The sequence below is a fragment of the Henckelia pumila genome, chromosome 2 (assembly GCF_033568475.1).
Source record: "Henckelia pumila isolate YLH828 chromosome 2, ASM3356847v2, whole genome shotgun sequence".
Lineage (NCBI taxonomy): Eukaryota > Viridiplantae > Streptophyta > Magnoliopsida > Lamiales > Gesneriaceae > Henckelia > Henckelia pumila.
Window position 1 is genome coordinate 134,976,311 of NC_133121.1, and position 21,807 is coordinate 134,998,117.

A 21,807-nucleotide genomic window follows, 5' to 3' on the forward strand; every position below is an offset into this window, starting at 1 on the left:
ATTAAATCTTATACCTCTCCACTGATTGTATATATATTTTATGCACAAATAGCAAAACATATGATTTCTAGTTGTTAACAAAAAGTTCCACATATTGATTCAATTCACAGCCTTCTCAACTACATATCCAACGGCATCCTGGCAATTTTTCAACAAACCTGTCGTAATTTCGCTCACCATCTGTAAAAAAGCATTCAGCAATTCAGGAAAATCCTCCACAGCCCCATTAAACATAGTACTCGACTTTTCTATCAATCCGGCTACTGCTGAAGCTATAGCAGATGGAGTGCTCAATATCTCTTCTTTCACGAGATTGAACAAAGATGATACGATGGTCTTAATCTCTTGGATTACAAAACCGATCAAGTACTCCATCAATGCCTTGATCATGTCTCTGACTTGTTCAAGCACCATTTGGCTGCCTTCTCCCTGGACTTTGAGCATTTGTATCAATTTTACCAGTACATGGGCCGTCGCAGTGAAGATCAAACGCGTTATCAAGTTTGACAACGTGCTCAAAACGAAAAACACGGTTTTTAAGAGGAGGACGATCATTTCTGGAGGAGGGGAAACGAGAATCTTGGGAAGGAAGACAAGGTTTAGGAAGCTGTATAAACAGGTTCAACGTTGAATTTCAGTTATTTAATCTGGCTTTCTTTTCTTGCAGTATAATATATGGTAGTTTTTTTTTTGTTTTTTATGAATAATATATGGTAGTTGTTTCCCACAAATTGTAACAATTCAAAGTCATTTCAAAAGGAAGATTCAGTGTAACATAAGAAATTTGAATTTGAGGAGTAAAGAAAGACTTGAGGTTGACAAGGTCAATTATATTAATGAAATGTACAATATATTCTATCTGTGTCTATTTATCTTGGGGAGTATCTCTTCTGCATCATACAAGAATCCAACTTCATTTAACGAATCCAAGAATTCATTACCACTCTAGGTTTTGTGTAAGAATCATAGAAATGTATATCACAGAAATTTACACAGCAAGAAACCTCAAGATTTGGTAACAAAAAAAACCACTACCATGATCTGTGGAACTGGAATATAAACATTGTTTTGTCATTAAGAAATCAGAGCATGTTCTGTACAAGTGCGCATTTCATCTGCACAAATACGCATAAGCTTGAAAAAAGAAAACTAATTATATGCACAAATATACGAGAGCACAGATCGCATTATAGTCGGATCATGCTCAGTTTTCCTCGAGCATATATACATCATTCACGCAGTTTTCTGCTTCCAGGAGGAAAGAACCAAAAGCGACAGCTTCAAGCACAAATCTCTTCAGACTTGCAAAAGATGTTGAAATTATCTCGTTGGATTCAATCAGACCAGTCTTCTTGTCTCCAAAGAGGGCACAAGTGTATCTCTCTATCAGATTCAAGGCCTCAGTAGACTTCGGTCTTGCGCACATCTGGATAGTTTCTCGGTCAAATCCCATCAAATAATGTTTTAAATTTTTTGGTCTTTTCACTGGTCCATATGATACTTGACCCACAGAAGTAGACCTCGGGTTGCTGCTGTGACCGAAGGCAACGAGCTTCGATTCTAAAGAAAATGTCTCTGAAACAGGTACGTGGGTACAATCACCAATGTTGAAGTTGCTATGGTAAAGACCGCATTCCAAACTGTGTCTTAGAGAAGCGGACTTCAAGAAGTATCCATACAGAACGGAAGCAGCATACAATTTGCAGAGACGAAGCCTTTCAATCTCAGTAATGGCCCAACTCTCTGTGACATTCGAATTTGCCCTAACTCCAACAACATCATTCAAATGTTCCCTCACCATCTCCACAGCCTCAATGCTATGGATAGACTCCAGTTCCCAATCCCTCGAAGGCCAAATCTCAAGCCGACCATTATAGACACATTGAGAAATCCGGGGGACTGGATAAACTCCGATCTCAGAAAACTTGTAGTAAATCAGCATATACATGACATCTTCAACCACATCTCTGCATTCATCCCTTTTCAGTCCCGCAATCCTCCTGCCAAAATTACACTCAAGTTAGTACAAAAGTGCACAAACTGATCGACTCTGCGTAAATCAACCAACATTACCAAGATTTCCCAGATTTCAGCATCAGTATTCCCACAATCACGAATTGATACCAAATTACAGAGGCAATCAATATATCACGAGATTAAATTTCTTGACGAGATCACACTATGTCCGGCGGCAGTACTAGTACACCCTCCTCCAGCCGTTGCAGGAACTCGATGCACTAGTACACCCTCTCCGGCCCATGCCATTCTCAAAGAGTTCTGCGTTTATGCAAAAACGTGGATGCAGTTCATAAAAAGAATACAAGCAAATAGCCTAAATCTTGATGTGGTAAAAAAGATAATGTCAGCCACCATACAAAAATCAACACACCCAAATCCCCTCACTTGCGAACCAATACAACCTAAGAATGTACACTTTGAGAGGCAAATATCATCAAGAAATTTGATTTCACTTCACAAAGTAACTTCGAGTCTCAATTACCTGAAGAGGGGTCAATAAATAAATCAAAATTAAGTACCTCGAAAGTAGCCAGCAAATCACAACACAATTACCACCAGAAAAATCAATAAAGGCATTATAACATCCTTAAAGCATGCAATAGGAATCAACAAAAAAAGAACTTGGATAATTGAATAGATCAGAATCTGCAATAAACACATAGGCACCAACCAACCTGTGAAGACAAGCTTCGTCAGAGCCGAGGCTTAGCCGCATACGCGCATCGGCTTCATCCCTTTCAGCCGCCAGCATCTCCAACTGCTCCCGAGCCGCGAACTGAAATCTACCCCGATCATCAAGTAATACTCCGCTCAAGAGCCTCCCAGCCGGCGTCCGGGGCTCCAACGGCGCGTTCAAGCCACCAAACTCGCACTTGCTAGCACTACTACCACTAGCACTGGCCAAGACGATCAACGGCCTTCGATCAAAACGCAACCCACAATCTATCGGACGGCGTAAGGTCCCAGTGGACAAAGTTGCGAAAGAAAAACTGGGTCTCCCGTAGAAAAGGCAGCAGTCCATTCAAGACACTGTTTATGATAAAATCTGCAACGCTGATCGATTCGATGGTGAAAATTTTTTTGTGGGTTCAGTTAATTTCACAGAGATTTGCGACCAAAAAATCTAAATTCTTCTAGTCCAATCCTATACAAAGATATCTTTGGTGAAACCCAATATATTATTAGTAGAGATAGATATAGAATGGTTTGTGTGTAGAGGTGCGGGGAGAAATTGGATAAGGTGGAATGGAATTATTGTATTGGACGAATATAATTATAATGATGATCCAATTAAGGGTCAATTAGGAAACAATTGTGGTGGGGACATCGTATCTTATCAAGGGTCTCAAACGAATTGAACATGTTCGTGAGTTTTATAAGCCCGCTCGATAAATATTTGATTCGTATTCGAGCTTATCGAACTCGAGCCGAATTCGAATATGTTCGAACTTTTTTTCGAGATGAACTCGAGCCGAAATTACTCTGTTCGATAGTTCACGAATAGTTCGCGAACCTTAATATTTAATTAATATAATATAATTATATAATAAATATATATATTTCGAGCTTTTCGAACCATAATATTCGAATAGTTCACGAATAGGTTCGAATATTTCGAACTGAACTCGAATTCGAACTTTATTTCGAGCCGAGCTCGAGCCCAAATATTTGAAATTATCGAACTTCGAATCGAGCTCGAACTCGAATATCTTATCGAGCCGAATTCGAACCTTAAAATTTTACCATTATTCGGCTCGATTCGACTCGTTTGCACCCATAAAAGGTAATATCACAATGTTATGTGGACATTACTAAATAAAAAGGAATGATAATAGTAATAATAATTATTTAAAAATAATAATAATAAATAAATAAAGAATGAAAATATCCGAATTAGTCCAAGAGAAAAGGGACAAATTTAAATTAAAAGAGAGAAAAGGTTCAGAATTGAATACACTTTTATGATATTACCCCAAAGATAGGGTGATATTTCTTGAGTTTGATTCACTCCATCAACATTGTGTTGAAAATATTGAATGAAAATGATTGAAATAGAGATTGGGTACGTGCATAAACAGAAAAAGTCGCGCTCGAGCATACAAATCTGCCCGCTCGAGCGTGCATGGCCCAAGCGTAGGGGCCAGGCAGAAGTGTGTGCGCTTGAGCGCTCAAGCCCTGCTACTTGGATTTCTAGGCAGCAATTTCACTCCGAGAGTTGCACATCTTTGAGCCCATTTTTTTGATATGGATTGAATAAAAATTATTATGTGATGTATATTCATTCTAATACACATCTAAATTACAATAGATATGATTATCAAGTGAAAGTTGTGTCATTCGATGAAAGGTCATGTTCTTTGAACACAAACATTTGACTATCATATACAATATCTTGTCTGATAAAAAACAAACAATACATACAACATACTAGAGCATACATATTCCTTCGTAATTCTCTTTCGCTCACTTGAAAGTTAGTATACAAGAGTTTGTAAAAATCAAGTAATTGTTGTGCTTACTTGATAAATCAAGTTGTTGTATTTTCAAGACGATTGTCGATATCGATTTAACACTTTGTAATCGAACAATTTCATCTTGCGAAAAAAGAATTATACTCTTATCTCGACAATTCTTTTCGTTAATTCAATCTATATCGTAAATAACACATTTTTCGAATGAATCGGTGGCATCGAGCTTCTCAAATGTGGTTTACTTAATTAGTTTATATTACAATCTTCTTCCTTAGATCCATGATTTAACCCAAGTAAACCAAGCACGGGGTCCAATAAAAATTCGGTCAACCGTGACTAGTAAATTGCCGGCACTTCTAGTGGGTCCATTATCTGTTATCTATTTTTTTTTTTTGGATAAAGGCTTGCATTATCTGTTTTTGTTTTGAGTAAGTTGTAGCTACACTTGTGCATTCACTCACTTGTCAAGTTCTTAGTTCTTACAATCACATGGAGCTTGCCACATAAAAGGGTCTTTCTTTTCTTCTTTTATTTAATTTTTTTTAATGATGGAGGAGGGATTTGAATATAAATTAAGCAATCTGACGGTTTACTTAGGTAATGTTTGTAACAATTTTTAGAAAGCACTTATCAGCTTTTCGTTAATAAAATTTCAAATTTTTGTAAAAAAAAAAGCCGAAAAATGCTTTTTAGAAATTCTCTCAAACACTATCTTAATCATTTTAAAGGTTTTATTTTTCTCAAACTCAAAGTTTAACAATTTTCGGGGTTGGTTTTTTTAAAAGAAAAAAATCATTGTAATTTAAATCTTCGTAGATATCCAATTTGGAATTCAAATATCGTTTTACAAAAAATAATCGATTTCCAATTTTAAATATTATTTATTTCCCGATTAATGTAAGAATAAAAAATGAAATATTTTCTCAAATTTAAATTTTCCACTTTGATCAAACACAATCAATGCAGGTACAATAAAAGGAAAATATTATGTGTGAATGAATGAATTAATACAAGCAATAATTATAGATTGAGATTATACTAACATAATAATGAACCGTAATATTGCGTATAAGAATCTGATTTTAATTTGACTGTTATATATTTTCAAAAATTATGTTAGGATCTCATTGACCTAATATATGGAGTTATATTCATTAAATAAAGATATACATATATTAATAGAGAACATCATAATTGCCCCGTAAGATTCCATATAGAAAGTGAAATTACCGCTTGAATGCAGATCTCTGAAAGACTGAAGCGCAAGTGGCCCACTTTACAATCAAATTCAAATGTTTTTGTGGTTAATTAATAATTAAATAACATAAAATCTATCTATTTCGACTAAATAGAATAAAATGGAAAGCCATCCAATGGGCCAAGTTAGCGGGCTGTAAATAGCCAAGTCATCCAGAAATCCAGCTTAAAAGTGGTTGAATGAGAGCCCAATAAGGAGTGAATCTGCCTTCCGTACCATGTCAAAGATTAACACTTGGAAATTTGCAGGATTTGTGACCTACAATAAATTGGACGAAAAAAATATATAAATTCAATTAATATAATCTAACACAATAATAGATATAAGGAAATCGAAAATTGTTATATTATCGCAAGCGAAAATAAATAAAAGTCTACAAAAGGAGCACACGGCATACTCGCGTTCAATCTTTCATTCCCATAAATGATGCCATTATTTGGTCAAAATAGTTTGCGTCCATTAATGAATGCATCTCAAACTTTTCAACAATGCTACTCATACTCTACCGAGAGTATCATCCAGTTGAGTGATTATCCATACATGACATCGATTATTGGTATTTTAACATAGAACTAGTCTCGGACAATATGATGGATCTATATTCGTGAGACGAGTTGATCCGATCATTTTTAAGAAGAACAATAATATTATTGACATAAAAACTAAATAAATTTTCATTAATCGGGTCAAATAGTAATTCATCTCATATAATTAATCAATGTTAATGTAGCAGTGTCACATGAGATGTTGAGTTTATTGAAAGTTGACATACAAAAATCTGTCTACTAATTCACACATCTTTGGTTGAATTTTTTTTTTAAAAAAACAATGGTTTAAATTCTAAAAGTATGTAATAAATTAAAAATTCGATTATTAATGTTTTTTTTTTAAAAAAAATTACTAATAAAATAATAATTTTTTGTTAGAATATATAGGGGGAAATAACTTACTTGGATCTTTGGAGGTAAGCACTGCTAGTCCGTTGAAAGAACAAGTAGCTCCAATCGACCTCAGTTGAGTCCAGTAAGATGTGAATGCATAATTGGCATGATTGACCAATGAATTCGGGTCGTAACATTTCCCACCGGGTCGGATCGGGTCGCAAGTCCCGTTGCCCTGGCCGCAAGCGTACGCCACGGCATCGGCCACCGCCGTCTTGTTCGCCCCATTCGCCACCACACACCACAGTCTCCCGTTGCTCTCGGGTTTCGGAATAATCGGATAGTCCGACACCGGGGTCTTGCCCGATAAATCGATGGGATACACGTGCGACCCGTTCGGATACAACAGCCCGAAGTTCCGCTCCGTACCCGGACCCGGCTTCATGTTCTCGTTGTACAGCGCGAAGATCAAGGCTGGGATGACCGCACCGGGGCGAAGGGGTGTCCCGATCGGTGGCTTGGCCGTGAACTTCTTGACCACATTGCGGTTGTAAGTGGCGGCGTTGTAGAGATTGGCTCCGAGCTGATCCGAGTCTCCTCCGCTGGGCCAACCCGTTTCGGCCAGGAACAGCCGAATATTCGGGTACCCGAGCCGCTTCATAGCGAATATGATCGCATCCAACATTTGGTCCAGCAAATTGGTGTAAACCAGACCCGAACCCGGATCCGTGTAGGTGAGATACTTGGACTGGAGCAAAGCGTATTCGAGATTAATCTGGAGTGGTTGGCCTACCCACGCGAAATACGTGTACACATCAACGAAGAAGAAAGATTTGCTCCTATCCAAGAAATGGAGCAATGGCTTAATCACTTTCTCCCTAACATCGGACCTGAAAGTGCCGTTGGAGGGGGGGAATGAAGATTCCAGGGCATCCATAGCTAATGGGGTTCCGACCTTGATTTTCTTCAGCCCGAACTTTCTCACAGAGTATCTGATCTTGGACATGGCTGGGACGAGCCTAAACCAGGTCGTGTTTGGTGGGTTGCTCAAGATTTCGTTCCCCACGAGAAGGTAGCGGATCTTGGATTCGGGATAGAAGGGGACAACATTCGATTGCACCCATTCGTCCGCAAGCGTTTGGTTGGTGGAAATGTCGGGAATGAGGTTGTTGGGTACCATGATAGAGATTTGAATGTCGGTGTTTTGGATGGCTTTCAGGGTTTTCGGGTTTGCTCCGTAGATTTTGATGCGTTTGCCGTGGAGTTTCTGGACGAGCTTAATGGATTCCAAAGGGGTGGGGAGATTATTGCCCAGGTCCCCGTAGCACACCCCCATTTTTGGCTGCATTGCACCACCTGAAATCAATCAATCAATCAAACAAACAAACAACAAAAAACAAGAAGAAAAAAAATGTCATTCATACGTAGAAGATTATAGAGGCGGATAAGTGAGCGCGAGCAGGGTAGAGTTTCAAGAAACTTACTGGAGAAAGAAGATGAAAAACAGAGCACGCAGAAGAGAAGTGAAACAGCGAAAAAACCCATGGCGGCGGCTTTAGATTCGTTGTGTCAATTTTTCAGATGGGGTTTAAATCGAACGGGAATGGTGAATATTAAAAGACATTAAATATTTGGTTGAATTGATGAAACATTAATTAGTACGAATCTGAAAGTTACAGACAGGAAAACGTGTATGGAACACAGGCCTGGTCTGGAGGAGATTTGGGAGATATCTAAACGCACGTAATTATAAGTGAATCCCACTATTCTCTTTGCCCTCAGATAAATATTGTGTGTAATAGTGTTATAATGACCAAATTATAATCATCAATTTATCACAATGTGAATTCAGAGAAAAATATTTAATTTGATACGTTAACCGGCCCTTTGGTAAAAAAAAATAATAATAAAAAGAAGAAAAACTCCTCGTTTAATCAAACTGTTTGGAAAACATTTCATTCCATTCCATTCTATCATGCATCAACATTTTATGTTTTAAAATATACTACTCGATATATAGTAATCGATATTTAATTGAATTATTGTATAGGTTATATCAAAAAACGTATGATAACTTGTGATCGGAATGATCAAACTTTGTATTTCTTGAGGATGTCATTAATGTGTTGGTTTTCACACGATGTGACTATATAATAATATAATTAAGCTACTGGAAAGCGGATTTTGCTACGAGACTCAAATCTTGCCAGATGCTAGAAGACAAATAATCGAATCTCGATTAATTTTAATGATTTTTTTTAAACTTTCTTTTAAGAAAAAAATAAATTTTTTAAAATGAAGGATATAAGCATTCGATCATTTATTTGTAACTACGAGTTAACTAGCTGCATCCTTTTTTACTGTAGTGTACATGAATCATAATTTTATATTTGATGAAGATTTGTTTTTAGTTAGTTTATTTCCCAAATTAAAAACATGCTCGATCTTATTTTATATTTTAATAATTAAAAGACTACAGTTTTTCTATTTCATTTTATTCAAATTGAACTCCAATAGGCTTTGTTGAATTCATGAAAGAATAGGTTTATTGTGAAATGATTTCATAGATCAATATTCATGAGATATGTCAATCTAATTGACATATTTATTTGAAAATGATATTTTATACATAAAAATAACATATATATTTTTTATGAATAGGAGATAATGGGACCCAAGGACCTGAAATATTTGCAAATTTTATCTACAAATTCCAAATAGCCGTTGGAGATTGGTCAATTGGCTCTGCTGATTCCATCTCCAACGGCTGGATCCTCCTTGCATGGTCATGTATTGCCATCACATGGACTCTGTCACTTAGGCATCGTTTGGTTCGAGAATATGATAAATAATATTTGGATAATTAATATAATGTAATATAAAATAAAGATAAAATGATGGCTCGGTCCCTGTGCAGTGTGTGTGTGTGTGTTTTTAATAAAAAAAAATAAATAGAAAATGATAGTTAATTTAATATTTGATTTGATTGATAGATTATAGTTTATTTGATTTGATTGATTGCATTTTATATTAAAAATATAAATTACCATTTTGTCCTTTTTGAGAATAAATAAAATATGAAAAATATTATTTATAAGGATAATATGGTAATTTAAGTTCAATGATTTGATTGATGTAATATAAATGATTAATGATTTGATTGATATAAAATAAATAATTAATATATGAATAAATAATATGAGGAGAAGAACGCGATATTGGATATGATAAGTTGTACAAGTACTATTAGTACTTGTACCAAACGATACCTTAATGTACTTTATTTTTCCCCCAAAAATTAATCTGTAACCAATATTTTTCTTTTATAAATTGTTTGTAAAATTCTATTAGTTTTCAAAAAGTTTTTTCTTTAACACTCGTCGTGTAAAAATAAAAATGTAATTATTCATTTTTCAATTTTCATTCACAGTCCTTGGTCGCTTTTGTTCATGTTAATTTTTTCCCCATTCCGTTTCTCCATTTTTACCTTTCACAGATTAATCCCGGCCATATACATGTCTTAAAACATGGAGCAAGGGTTTTGGTACTAGGATTTTCTATCTTCATATAAGAATATGCACATGCAATGAAAGAAGAAACCTCATTTGAAAGTTTCCACGAGGAAAAAAAAAATAAAATTAACCTTGATTATGTTGTCATTGACTTTGGATCCTAAAAATTTTGCACTCTTTATTCCCTTCCCACCAACTAACCTTTTTACTGCCTTAATTTCTATCTTTTCAGAACCCATACACTGCCCTTTTAAGCCCCTCTACTTTTATCCTCTTTTCATTACTTTTTCAAAATTCCCTACTTTTAAGTTTTAACAGCACATTCATAGCATTTGATGCTTGGATAAATTTAAAAATTACATACCTGATAATTATGTATAAATGGGTGTAATTTAATATTCCTAAAAAACACAAAATGAGAACACAAATTTATAGGTTGTGGAGTTATGTACGAAGTAATTCGTACATCATTCAAAGACTATATCATTTACATAGATAAAGATAAAGTTGGCGGAGGTTGATAAATATCACTTTAATGGAACTTAGGTAGTGTTTGAGAGTGTTTTTAGGAATCAATTCTTTTTTTTTTAACAAAAGTTTCAAAATTTTGTTAAACAAAAGCTAATAAATGTTTTCTAAAAGCTCTACAGAACAATATCTTAATTAGTGGTAATATTATAAAATGTGGGTTTGAAACAGATTGAAATTTTTAGACAAGATTGTGATAGCTATTCGTATGAGAAATTAATCCAAGAACGTATATAAAATCCAAGAACGTATATAATACTCGATTAATTTGCACATTAAAAAAATATCGGACCATTAAATGGAATTTTCATTAAAAACGATTTCTCGTATTGGATTTGAATTCGACGAGTACAGTCAAACTCTAGTATTTAGGGCATCGACCTTCCAAAATAGAGATTCTTAGTCTCTAAATTTTGTATAATTCTCTATTTTCTATTTTGTTCATTCTCGGTTATTAAACATATAAAAAATTATTATTATGTAATGTGTTGTTAAACCAAATTCAATTAAAGTATGTTTATTTCTATTGTTTATGTCCGTTTGTTTTAACTTTTTGTGGGTCGATCTTGTCCTTTAATGATGATTTATTTTTCTATGTTTCAATGTAATCGCATATTTAATTCATTTCAAGTTAACTCAATTTAATTTGAGTTCATGATAAAATATGTAATGTATTTTTGTCACAAACTTGTTTATTTTTTCTCTTTATTTATTTTTTCTTCGAAATAGTTCAATTACAATAAATAAATTAGAAAAAGGAGAAAACTTGAAATAAATTAGAAAGGAGCATATAACCACTAAAATCAAATAAAAATTTTGAAATTAACAAAAATATATGACATGAACCAAATAAATAAATAAATATAATAAAGGTCATTTACAATTTTGGAAAATTACATTTTCATAAATAATGTTGTTTGAATCATGGTTGGAGCACTAAACACTTTTGGCGATGCCCCGATGTTAAGTAATTTCAATTAATTAATTCTATAAATAGTTGTCAAATCGTCACCACAACTAAATCGTGGTCATTCGACCCCACAGATAAGTAATAATATCCCCTCTACATTAAAGTGGAGTCTTACATGAAAATTTGATATCGTCCAATCACGATAATGAAAAATTCAAAAATTAATGTGGGATTTCACATGAAAAATTGATGTGGCTCAATCATGACCATGAAAAATGCAGAAGGATATCACCTGTGTATCGTCCAATGACCCTAAATCGGAGTCAAGTACTCGAGTTTGGATTCGATTGTGATTGAATCATAAATTCAGAAGGGTGAAGAGAGACATGTCATTTGATTTGTCACTCATGAAAGTCATTTGATTTTTAAAAGAAAAAATCGCATCGTGATGTCATATGCGCGAAATAGAGAAGCAGGGTTCTTCTATCATCCACGGGTTGAATTTCATTCGGTGGATCTGGGCCATTCATTGGATTGGGCCCCACGCATAAGGGCCGGACCCCACACACAAAATGTGTGGGACTCGAGCCAATGAATGGTGGATGCTTTTACCCGGTGCAGCATAAAATGGTCCAGAGAAGCATGTAGCAAAAACTGTGTAAAATGAAATGGAGTATCGAGACTGTTTATCTATAATATAATAATAATTATATTTAATGTATAATATTGATAATGATTTCCATACTTTGAAAAATATGATTTGATAAAGAAAAATAAGACCAATTTTTTTGTACAGATGAAGACAAGTTACGTAATAATAATAAAGTTGGTAGATTGCCTCCGACGGGTTTAGTAACAATATATAACATTGTTTCAAATTGATGAAATAAGTAAATTTTTGACAAATTGATTAAGAGTTCGATATTTTTGTCAAAATTTTATCGGACGAATTTGTCATACAGGGATTACTCGGTGTGATTTACCTATTTACAGGTTATTACGTTAGCCGCAGAGTTTATCCAATATGCACCGAACGATAATAGCTACCGATTCTCACTTTTTTTTTTTTAAAAAAATAAATTTAAAAAAAGTTGACAGGGTTTCGAGCAATCATAATATTTTTTTAATAATAAATATTTCACGGTTAGTTTTTGAATAATAAATCGGTAACTTGAGTTTTCAAACATTAGAAACCGTGAGAGGAGCATTAGTTTTTTTAAAAAACTAAATTATGCGAAAATCTATCGTCGCTATTATTTGGTGTGCACTGATTAAATTATTAAGTTAATATCGTTCCAACTTTGCTAGTTAGGTCAACAGTACTAAACGAGTCACGTACAACAGACTGAATCGAAAAAATGTTAGTAAATAAAAATCAAATTTTTAACCATTAATCAAACACTCATAAATTCTAGCAACTTGTATATTGTAGGTAGCCAACAGAGGCTAGAAAAGCATTAGTTTTTTGAACAATGGCACAGTGACTTGAGTTTTGAAGGGTACTGGCCTACTGGGTATGAGAAGCCCAAGGCCCCAAATTTAAGTCCAACTAAACTGAAAGCCCAAAGGAGAAGCTGACTTTTAAACGTCAAGTAGGGTCAAATTAACCAATATTCGATCAAATTTGATCGAGCTGTTAACAAATACGGGTAGACATCAGGTTGGATAGTTATTTCGACTGCCCAAACTCGACTCGAAATTGTCTGTATTAAAAACTCTCTTTTAATTTAATTTTTATCGTTAAAATCCGAAAACATCTTCAATAAAAACCATCGCATCCCCTTTGGAATACAAAAATATTGGGGGTGATATTTTTCGATTGTTCTTTATATTTCCCTATAATTTTTTGAGTCATATTTCTTTAAATATCAATGATAAGAACATCTAAACCCTCTGAAAACAACCACGTTCCATATATATATATGTTAAATTAGCACCTAACAACAACTCGAAAACAAAAATCGAATTCGTGATCAACAATTTTCATAATTCAAAAACGGACATTTAATCACCCATTTCTATATTTTTCATTTTATTTCCATCAAATCTCATCTTCCCCAAATTATATATTTTTTTAATGATAACTCATTTTAAAGAAAAAACATATAACTTCATTCTTAATTTTTTCAATGGACCATGTATATCATGAGTCTAAATTATATTCTGAAAAGAAGAACAAAAAACATTTCATGTAGTTGAATGGATCCATATTTTTAAATGGATGGAATATTTTATATTTGCATCATAATTATATTATGTTGTTAAATTGGAACCACTTTGTTAGTATGATTATTAAAAGGGGGGTGACTTCTAGAATAATCCTGGCCGCACATCAAACTCGGGGCCGCGAAACCCTAACACAGAAGTCTCTAGAACACCCTCCCGACCACCTTAAATGCATTGTTCCATCTAACAACTCGCTCACTCCACTCTACCAATTCGCAATTCTCTAACCAATTTCCAAACGACTGGAAAATGGATGACGATTTCGATATGACGCCGCCGCCGGAGGGGATGGACGAGGACATGGATCTGCCGGAGGCGAGCTCCTACTTGAAAGTCGGTGAAGAGAAGGAGATCGGGAATCAAGGTTTGAAGAAGAAGCTTATTAAAGAGGGTGAAGGTTGGGACACTCCGGATAATGGCGATGAAGTTGAAGGTGAATTGGTTACTCCTAATTCTGTCCAAGGGATATTTTTTTTTCCTTATTGATTGATTGTTGACAGCTTTTTTGCGATTTATGCAGTTCATTATACTGGAACGCTGTTGGATGGGACCAAATTTGATTCGAGTCGCGATAGGGGGGATCCATTCAAGTTTACTCTTGGTCAAGGTTAGTGGAAAAAACATCGAATCTACTGATTTAACCTTTTCATACTTTTCGCTGTCCAATCCTTGCGTCCGAAAAGGATTGCAGTACTGTTATTGATTGCTAGTAACCAGTTTCATCAAGGAATTTGTACTTTTAGAGTTGCGCATATATGTTGCCATCTTTGTCAAATTGTCGGGTTGATGGTGACTCACGCATCCTGTATTGGCAGGAGGATTGGGGTAAATTCGAAAGTACTTGTTCCTGTTATGTGGTAAAACGTGGTACTGGTTTGATGAAAGGCAATATACTGGTGGTGATCGCACTTTCTTGTAGTGTGTTTTAGCTGCCGTAAAAAATTGGATTATGACCCTTCCTTGGCATATTAAATTTGATGATTTAATAATTTTTTTATACCAATGGGATAGAAAACAATAAATGCTGTTTGATATTGCAATTTATAAAGTAAGAGTAAATAAACTGGCAGTTGAAGTTTTGGAGAGACATTAGGTTAGAGAAATCTCTTCTTTATGTACCGTGGATGAGTTTTCTTGCAATGTTCTTGGGTGATTAATGCATTTTTATCAACACATGTATGCCCATGTAGACTGTAGAGTCACGAAATGGGGGACGACATATGTTGTTATTCTCTAACCTTTATTTTTGTTCAGCCTGCACTTGCTCTCAGGATTTATAGCAATGATTATCGTCTTCATTTTTGTCATACCATGCTATTGATATTTTTGTGTTAATTTTCCTGTTACTACCACTACCAGTATAAAAAAGAAAGTGACTTCCTCCATCTTGTGACAGGGCAAGTCATAAAGGGATGGGACCTAGGTATTAAAACAATGAAGAAGGGTGAAAATGCCCTCTTTACAATACCAGCTGAGTTGGCTTATGGTGAATCTGGCTCATCTCCGACCATACCACCAAATGCCACTTTGCAATTTGATGTTGAATTGCTGGCCTGGGTTAGCGTCAAGGATATCTGCAAAGATGGCGGGCTTTTTAAAAAAATCCTCACCCAAGGAGAGAAATGGGAGAATCCGAAGGATCTAGATGAAGTGCTTGGTATGGGAACAGTTCTCTAATTTCTCATCTTAGTTGCTTACAGACCAATCAAGCCCTAACATACTGCTCTCTGTGATCCAGTTAAGTACGAAGCCAAACTGGAAAATGGAACCGCTATTGCAAAGTCAGATGGAGTTGAGTTCACTGTCGAAAAAGGTAATGTTTTTAAGAATTATGCAGTTTTGAATCTTCCATGAGATAGCTCTTTGTTCTTTGTTTGTTTGTTTGTTTGTTTTTATTTTCTTATTAAGACCTTGATGGGTAACTCTGTCGTTAGGCCATTTTTGTCCCGCTCTTTCCAAGGCCGTGATGACAATGAAGAAAGGAGAAAAGGTCCTCCTAACAGTCAAACCTCAATGTAAGATATATGGTTGCAAGTTATCAAGACACTGCAAATTGGTTTATTTCAATAGCATAAACAATCCTTGTGTCTATTTAATGCAGACGGCTTTGGTGAAAAGGGCAAACCAGCTTCTGGTGATTACGGAGCTGTTCCCCCCAATGCTACATTAAGTATTGTTTTGGAACTGGTGTCATGGAAGACAGTTTCCAATGTCACGGATGACAAGAAGGTAGTTAAGAAAATACTGGAAGTAGGGGAAGGATATGAGCGTCCAAATGAAGGGTCCGTTGTTAAATGTAAGCACATGAAATGATCTCTCTGGTTTTTGTTTCTGTCAATTATTGAATTTTTGAATCTAACTGTGGCATTTGTCTATTGGTACAGTGAAATTGATTGGAAAGCTAGGGGATGGTACTGTCTTTATTAAGAAAGGTCACGGTGAAAGTGAGGACGATCTTTTTGAATTTAAAACAGATGAAGGTATCTATCTGTATATCATTTCTCTTTGCTGCATATTTTTGATAATTGAGTTGGTTCTTAGTTCTTACCACTCCTCCTTTTAAACAGAGCAAGTAATTGATGGGTTGGATAGGGCTGTGATCACAATGAAGAAGGGAGAGGTGGCACATTTGGTAATTGCGCCAGAGTATGCATTTGGTACATCGGAGTCGCAGCAAGAGCTTTCTACAGTTCCTCCGAACTCAACCGTCTACTATGATGTGGAGCTCGTCTCTTTTGTCAAGGTTAAATATTAATGTTGAGGTTTTTTTAGCGTTTTGAGGGCATTGGTCAGGGTGATGAATTGGAGACTTCATATGTTACTCGGTGTTTCAGGAGAAGGAATCTTGGGACTTGAAGACAGAAGAAAAAATCGAGGCAGCTGGCAAGAAAAAGGAAGAAGGAAATGCTCTTTTTAAGGCTGGCAAATATGAGAGAGCCTCCAAGAGATATGAGAAGGTCAACGATTTGCTGTTTTGATTTTCGAAAACTGGTGTCTATATTTTGTCACGTTGGCTCATGTTAAAATTTATGACCAGGCTGCAAAGTATATTGAATACGACACGTCTTTTAGTGAGGAGGAAAAGAAGCAGACGAAAGCATTGAAGGTGCCTTGCAACTTGAACAACGCCGCTTGCATGTTAAAACTGAGGGATTATAAGCAGACAGAGAAGCTGTGTACCAAGGTTTGATTTAGAATTTTCATCTCCTCCTCTTGTGATGCCTTTTTTCCAAGTACTTAATGATCTGGAAGGGCTTACGATGAAAACCATGTGAAGGTGTTGGAACTTGAGAGTACGAACGTGAAGGCTCTGTATAGGAGAGCTCAGGCTTACATGCATGTGGCAGATCTTGATTTGGCTGAACGTGATATCAAGAAGGCTCTTGAAATTGATCCCGACAACAGGTAGTTTTAGCCGTTCTAGCCAACAATCTCTATATGATTCTGTTTCAGCCAAAATGTTTATTTATTTATTTTGTGATAATGGAATCAGGGAGGTGAAGCTTGGCTATAAAACTCTTAAAGAGAAGGCAAAGGAATACAACAAGAAGGATGCCATGTTTTATGGCAATATGTTTGCCAAATTACATGCTTAAGATGCAATCTGTTGAACTTAAGCTGCGTCTGTTCGATTATTGGTTTTGATACATATTCGAGTTTGTGAACTTGAGCTGTGTCTCTGCATAATCTGATCCGTGATGTTGTCTTCCAAATTCAGAGGGGTACAATAATTTTTTTCATTGTCGTCTAAATGTCATAGTTTTGTTTCATCTTTGAGACTTTAATTCCTTCCGTCTTTAACAATTGTTCTAGGTTTTTCTTATCTGGGTCTGGATGAAGTTGCATTCCCTTTATTTTTTTTACGTAATTACTAAATTAAAATAAATAAAATTTTCACCGTCGCAAAAGTGAAATCCACGAAAGTTTAGTAAATCATATGCATATCACATGAGAACTATCCATAACTGTTCTGCAAAATCGAGCAGATACATTAATAAGATGAAGAACTGAGGCAAGGAGGCGAGCGTTTTGATTATATTGTTACATGTTCCCCACAATGATTCGACGGTACAAGTTAAATGTCACATCTCATGTCATGTCGGACCGAGAAGTGGGGTCGACTTTCACATCAGTCAGCTATTCACAAGTCTTGCAGAAAGGGGAAAAATGATTTACAAGATGAGATCACTCGCTTCCACCATGCATTTTATTTAACACCAGGCCTCCACAAAAAATGGCAGCAAACATTAGCTAAATGGGATACATATATGATATCTGATGTTTAAACATGTGTACCATCATTATCAAATATCAATGACTTGCAGGAGACTACAATCTTGTGCAAGAACATTGTGTTGCATTGCCCGACCGCAGGATCTTCCTTTACATTGTTCTTGAAGATGTGATGACAGGTTATTCCGTAAATAAGCAATCTCAAGGTTATGAATCATGCCGGTGTTTGATTGTTTAACAATTAGACAATCAAAATTCTTGCATTGATGAAGTAACAAAAATTTCTGTAGACTCCTTGCCTGGTCACCGGAAGGAATAACAGTTAGCATTGCGTTCTGCTTGATCCGATTTCAGCTCTGCACCAGAATGATTTTCATTTAATATTTGGCAACCTCCTAACATACAAATCATTCTTAACCTGAACATACCAGAATTAGTGTCTCAAAGATCTCACTCGAGTCAGATTTAGATTTTAGGTTCCAAGACTGCAGATGTTCAAAAGACCAACCGGAGAAAGCAAGCATCTACCTTTATCGGCTCAGGAAGTGCAATCCATTCAACAGAGTATAGTAGGTCTTCTCATTCATTTAACAGTCCCTCTTACGAAATTCTTCGACAAGTTCGAAAGCATCATTTCCCCTGCCATCCCTACACATTTCGTTCAACAAGGTCTTATAGGTCAGCAAATCAGGTGACATGGAGTTGCCTATCATATCAAACAAAGCCTCAATCGAATCCTCAAACCTCCTTTCCATGGCTAGATTGCTAATCAAGATCAAATAAGTACTCCCCTTAGGAACCAACCCTTTTTCTCTCATCTCCTTGTAAAACCCAAATCCTTGATTCACCCTCCCCTTCTGACACAACCCATTGGCTATATAACTATATGTATAAGCATTTGGTTCGCAACCATAAAACCCCATCTCTCGAAAAACACGAATGGCCTCGTCCATTTCGAGACACTTTGAGTAAGCCTTGATTATCATATTCAGAACAAATAGGTTGTTCGGTTCCATCTTCGTTCTATCCCGCGAACGATGTGTACTAATCTGGAGTCGAGAGTTAATTCGTAAAGGTGTGTACTGGAGGGTTGGAGATGGGAATTCTATATCAATTACTAGAGACTCGTGGATACCAAGTCTAACGGAGTTTAGGTGTAATCCAGTAACTGGGGTGGAAGAAACTACTAAGGTGGCTACATTATTCTCCCAAGAGGGTGGCTGGAATGAACATAAGATTAGGAATATCTTTCCTTGGTATGAGGCAGATAGGATCTTAAATATTCCATTAGTCCGTAGAGGGCAGAAAGATGTTCGAGTCTGGAAGGGCAGCCCCAATGGGAAGTATGCTTTGTTAAATCGGGCTATGCTTTAGAATTGAATCTTTGGTCATCTCATCCATTCCAATCCTCGTATCCTCTCAAGAACTGGTGGAAGTTAATATGGAAGCTATATGTGCCGCCAAAATTGAAAATATTTTTATGGAAAGCTTCACAAGACTTCATCCCAACCAAGGTCAACTTACGAAATCACCATGTTCCCACAACTGGTTTATGTCAAATGTGCAATCTAAATTTCGCAACGACTAGTCATTGCATATTATTCTGCTCTGCTGCTCGGGTAGTATGGAAGAGATATAATTTCTGGTATTTATTGAAACCTCTTCAGTTAGCATCATTTCTTGATTATGGATTAGTAGTTGCTAAGATGTTGTCGCGAGAGGAGTTTGTGATGATTGCGTGGGGAATTTGGCTGGATTTTTGTAGTATTGTGCATGATCAGCGAGGGTTGAAGCGTGAGTTTAAAATTAATTGGGTTCTTTCGATGTTTTGTATAGGGAGGTTAGTTTGATGGAAGTGAGGGTGGGTGCTGGTTTATCTCTTGATTCATTTCTGAGAAAGTTTGGATTGCACCATGTTGAGATTTAATCCAAGAACAGCATGCGAGAGAGATGAAAACAATTCAATCAAAGACAAACACGCCAGAAATAATAAGAACTCAGGCGACACAAGATTTTACTTGGTTCGGATATGAATATCCTACATCCAAGGTTCTTGGGGTGTACCCAATATGAATCCACTATAAGATTGTTCTTCAAGATACAACACTCTCAATCTCACAGAGTAACGATCGTACAAAACTTAAGATTCACTAAACTCTCTAATGAACATAGAAGAATATAGAAGCAGCTTCGATCTTCCTCGAGTTGATAATCTCGAGCTCTGTTTCAGAGAAAAGTGCTAATTCCCAGCAGCCTGAAATTCGAAGATGAGAATGAAAGATTAATCAGTTAGTCTAACTAACTCTCGTGTTAACTATTTAAACTGAAGGCTAATCTTCTTCCTTCAATCTCAGCCGTTGAATAAGATTAAGTAGACACATTTAATCTTGGCCATTGATTCTGATATTGAGTCAAAATTAGTCTTCACAAATCTCCACCTATTTGGCTCAATCTCTTACAATCCAGCGATTCAATGAGTAACCCCAATATTACAATGTTTAGCATTCATTCCTGTATATTGAGCATTCTCAAAGCATCCTTGAGTTTGCTTACCGGAATCACTTTTGTTAACATATCAGTGGATTCACTTGAGTATCTAGCTTCTTCACAGTGACAAGCTTTCTTGAAACAAAATCTCTAACAAAGTGTAATCTCACATCGATTAGTTCTTTCATGAAACATAGCATTCTTTGATAGGTGGATTGCACTTTGAGAATCACAGAAAACACTTGTAGACCTCTGATCATATCCTAGCTCAGTGAGAATCCCTTTAACCAAAGAGCTTCTTTTACAGCTTCTGTGAGAGAGATGTACTCAGCTTCTGTTGTTGACAAAGCTACTACATGTTGTAGACAAGATTTCCAGCTTACAACATTTCCTCCAACTGTGAAAATATATCCAGACAAAGACCTTCTCTTATCTAAGTCTGCGGCATAATCCGAATCACAATATCCAGCTACCTCACAAGTTAGTGAATCCGATGCAGAGTAAACTAACTTTAGTTTTACTGTCTCCTTCAAATACCTAAGCAACCATTTTACAGCTTGCCAATGCTCTACGCTCGGATTGCTCATGAATCTACTAATCAGTCCTAATGCATAAGCAATGTCAGGTCTGGACGAAACCATGGAATACATTATGCTTCCAACTGCGTTTGAATAAGGTACTGCCTTCATCTTTATAGATTCAGCTGATACTTCTTCCATCCTTACAGATTTCAGTTTGAAATGAGCTCCCATTGGAGTACTAACTCCTTTTGCATCCTTCATTCCGAATATATCAGCCACCTTCCTAATATATCCTTCTTGAGAAATTGTCAAGATTCTCATTTTCCTGTTCCTTTGAATATCCATTCCCAGAATTCTTTTTGCTGGTCCAAGATTTTTCATGTCAAACTCAGAGTTGAGAACATCTTTTAGCTTCTGTATTTCCTTATGATCTTTGCATGCTATAAGCATGTCGTCTACATAAATGAGTAGATATATGTATAAGCCATTTGGAAGATTTTGACAGTATACACAGCTGTCATATTTTGATCTTTGGAAGCCCCTTCGAAGCATAAAATCATCAAATCTTCGATACCATTGTCTTGGGGATTGTTTAAGTCCATAAAGAGACTTTTGTAGCAAACAGACTTTTCCAGCTTCTTCCTTTTTAACAAAACCTTCAGGTTGTGACATTAGGATCCTTTCCTCTAAATTTCCATGTAGAAAAGCTGTTTTTACATCTAGTTGTTCTAGTTCCATGTCATGAACAGCAGTGATGGCTA

At 36.0% G+C, this 21,807-nt stretch overlaps 3 protein-coding genes across 5 annotated transcripts; 1 reads left to right on the top strand and 2 right to left on the bottom strand.

Moving 5' to 3' along the window:
• Nucleotides 1–1,044: 1,044 nt before the first annotated feature.
• LOC140882277 (UV-B-induced protein At3g17800, chloroplastic) lies at nucleotides 1,045–3,184 on the bottom strand. Of its 2 annotated transcripts, XM_073288188.1 has the most exons (3): nucleotides 2,694–2,832; nucleotides 2,074–2,277; nucleotides 1,045–2,000 (listed from the first exon to the last, which is right to left on the bottom strand). In XM_073288188.1, exons 2-3 carry the CDS (start codon nucleotides 2,094–2,096, stop codon nucleotides 1,205–1,207), a joined length of 819 nt encoding a protein of 272 aa, XP_073144289.1. In that variant the 5' UTR covers nucleotides 2,097–2,277; nucleotides 2,694–2,832; the 3' UTR covers nucleotides 1,045–1,204. The 2 variants fall into 2 exon arrangements, with proteins under 2 accessions (XP_073144289.1, XP_073144288.1); XM_073288187.1 differs by lacking the exon at nucleotides 2,074–2,277 and having other exon boundaries at nucleotides 2,694–3,184.
• Nucleotides 3,185–5,675: 2,491 nt separating this feature from the next.
• LOC140879405 (probable glucan endo-1,3-beta-glucosidase A6) lies at nucleotides 5,676–8,502 on the bottom strand. Of its 2 annotated transcripts, none has more exons than XM_073283104.1 (3): nucleotides 8,114–8,502; nucleotides 6,699–7,971; nucleotides 5,676–6,006 (listed from the first exon to the last, which is right to left on the bottom strand). In XM_073283104.1, exons 2-3 carry the CDS (start codon nucleotides 7,963–7,965, stop codon nucleotides 5,969–5,971), a joined length of 1,305 nt encoding a protein of 434 aa, XP_073139205.1. In that variant the 5' UTR covers nucleotides 7,966–7,971; nucleotides 8,114–8,502; the 3' UTR covers nucleotides 5,676–5,968. The 2 variants fall into 2 exon arrangements, with proteins under 2 accessions (XP_073139205.1, XP_073139204.1); XM_073283103.1 differs by having other exon boundaries at nucleotides 6,699–7,985; nucleotides 8,114–8,501.
• A 5,408-nt stretch (nucleotides 8,503–13,910) lies between these two features.
• LOC140879404 (peptidyl-prolyl cis-trans isomerase FKBP62-like) lies at nucleotides 13,911–17,628 on the top strand. Its single transcript, XM_073283102.1, has 12 exons — nucleotides 13,911–14,238; nucleotides 14,326–14,412; nucleotides 15,202–15,462; nucleotides 15,544–15,618; nucleotides 15,740–15,820; nucleotides 15,907–16,101; nucleotides 16,190–16,285; nucleotides 16,373–16,548; nucleotides 16,640–16,762; nucleotides 16,843–16,989; nucleotides 17,083–17,210; nucleotides 17,299–17,628. Exons 1-12 carry the CDS (start codon nucleotides 14,055–14,057, stop codon nucleotides 17,399–17,401), a joined length of 1,656 nt encoding a protein of 551 aa, XP_073139203.1. The 5' UTR covers nucleotides 13,911–14,054; the 3' UTR covers nucleotides 17,402–17,628.
• The last annotated feature ends 4,179 nt before the right edge of the window (nucleotides 17,629–21,807 follow it).

Excerpts from the sequence above, each read along its gene's own strand:
- LOC140882277 (XM_073288187.1), bottom strand. The coding sequence starts at position 3,040 with ATGGACTGCTGCCTTTTCTACGGGAGACCCAGTTTTTCTTTCGCAACT. Across the intron at positions 2,001-2,693 it reads GACGAAGCTTGTCTTCACAG|GAGGATTGCGGGACTGAAAA; the intron begins GTTGGTTGGTGC and ends TAATTTTGGCAG.
- LOC140879405 (XM_073283103.1), bottom strand. The coding sequence starts at position 8,174 with ATGGGTTTTTTCGCTGTTTCACTTCTCTTCTGCGTGCTCTGTTTTTCA. Across the intron at positions 7,986-8,113 it reads TTTTTCATCTTCTTTCTCCA|GTGGTGCAATGCAGCCAAAA; the intron begins GTAAGTTTCTTG and ends GATTGATTTCAG. Across the intron at positions 6,007-6,698 it reads GCTTACCTCCAAAGATCCAA|GTCACAAATCCTGCAAATTT; the intron begins GTAAGTTATTTC and ends AATTTATTGTAG.
- LOC140879404 (XM_073283102.1), top strand. The coding sequence starts at position 14,055 with ATGGATGACGATTTCGATATGACGCCGCCGCCGGAGGGGATGGACGAG. Across the intron at positions 16,286-16,372 it reads TGAATTTAAAACAGATGAAG|AGCAAGTAATTGATGGGTTG; the intron begins GTATCTATCTGT and ends CCTTTTAAACAG. Across the intron at positions 16,990-17,082 it reads CAGAGAAGCTGTGTACCAAG|GTGTTGGAACTTGAGAGTAC; the intron begins GTTTGATTTAGA and ends AACCATGTGAAG.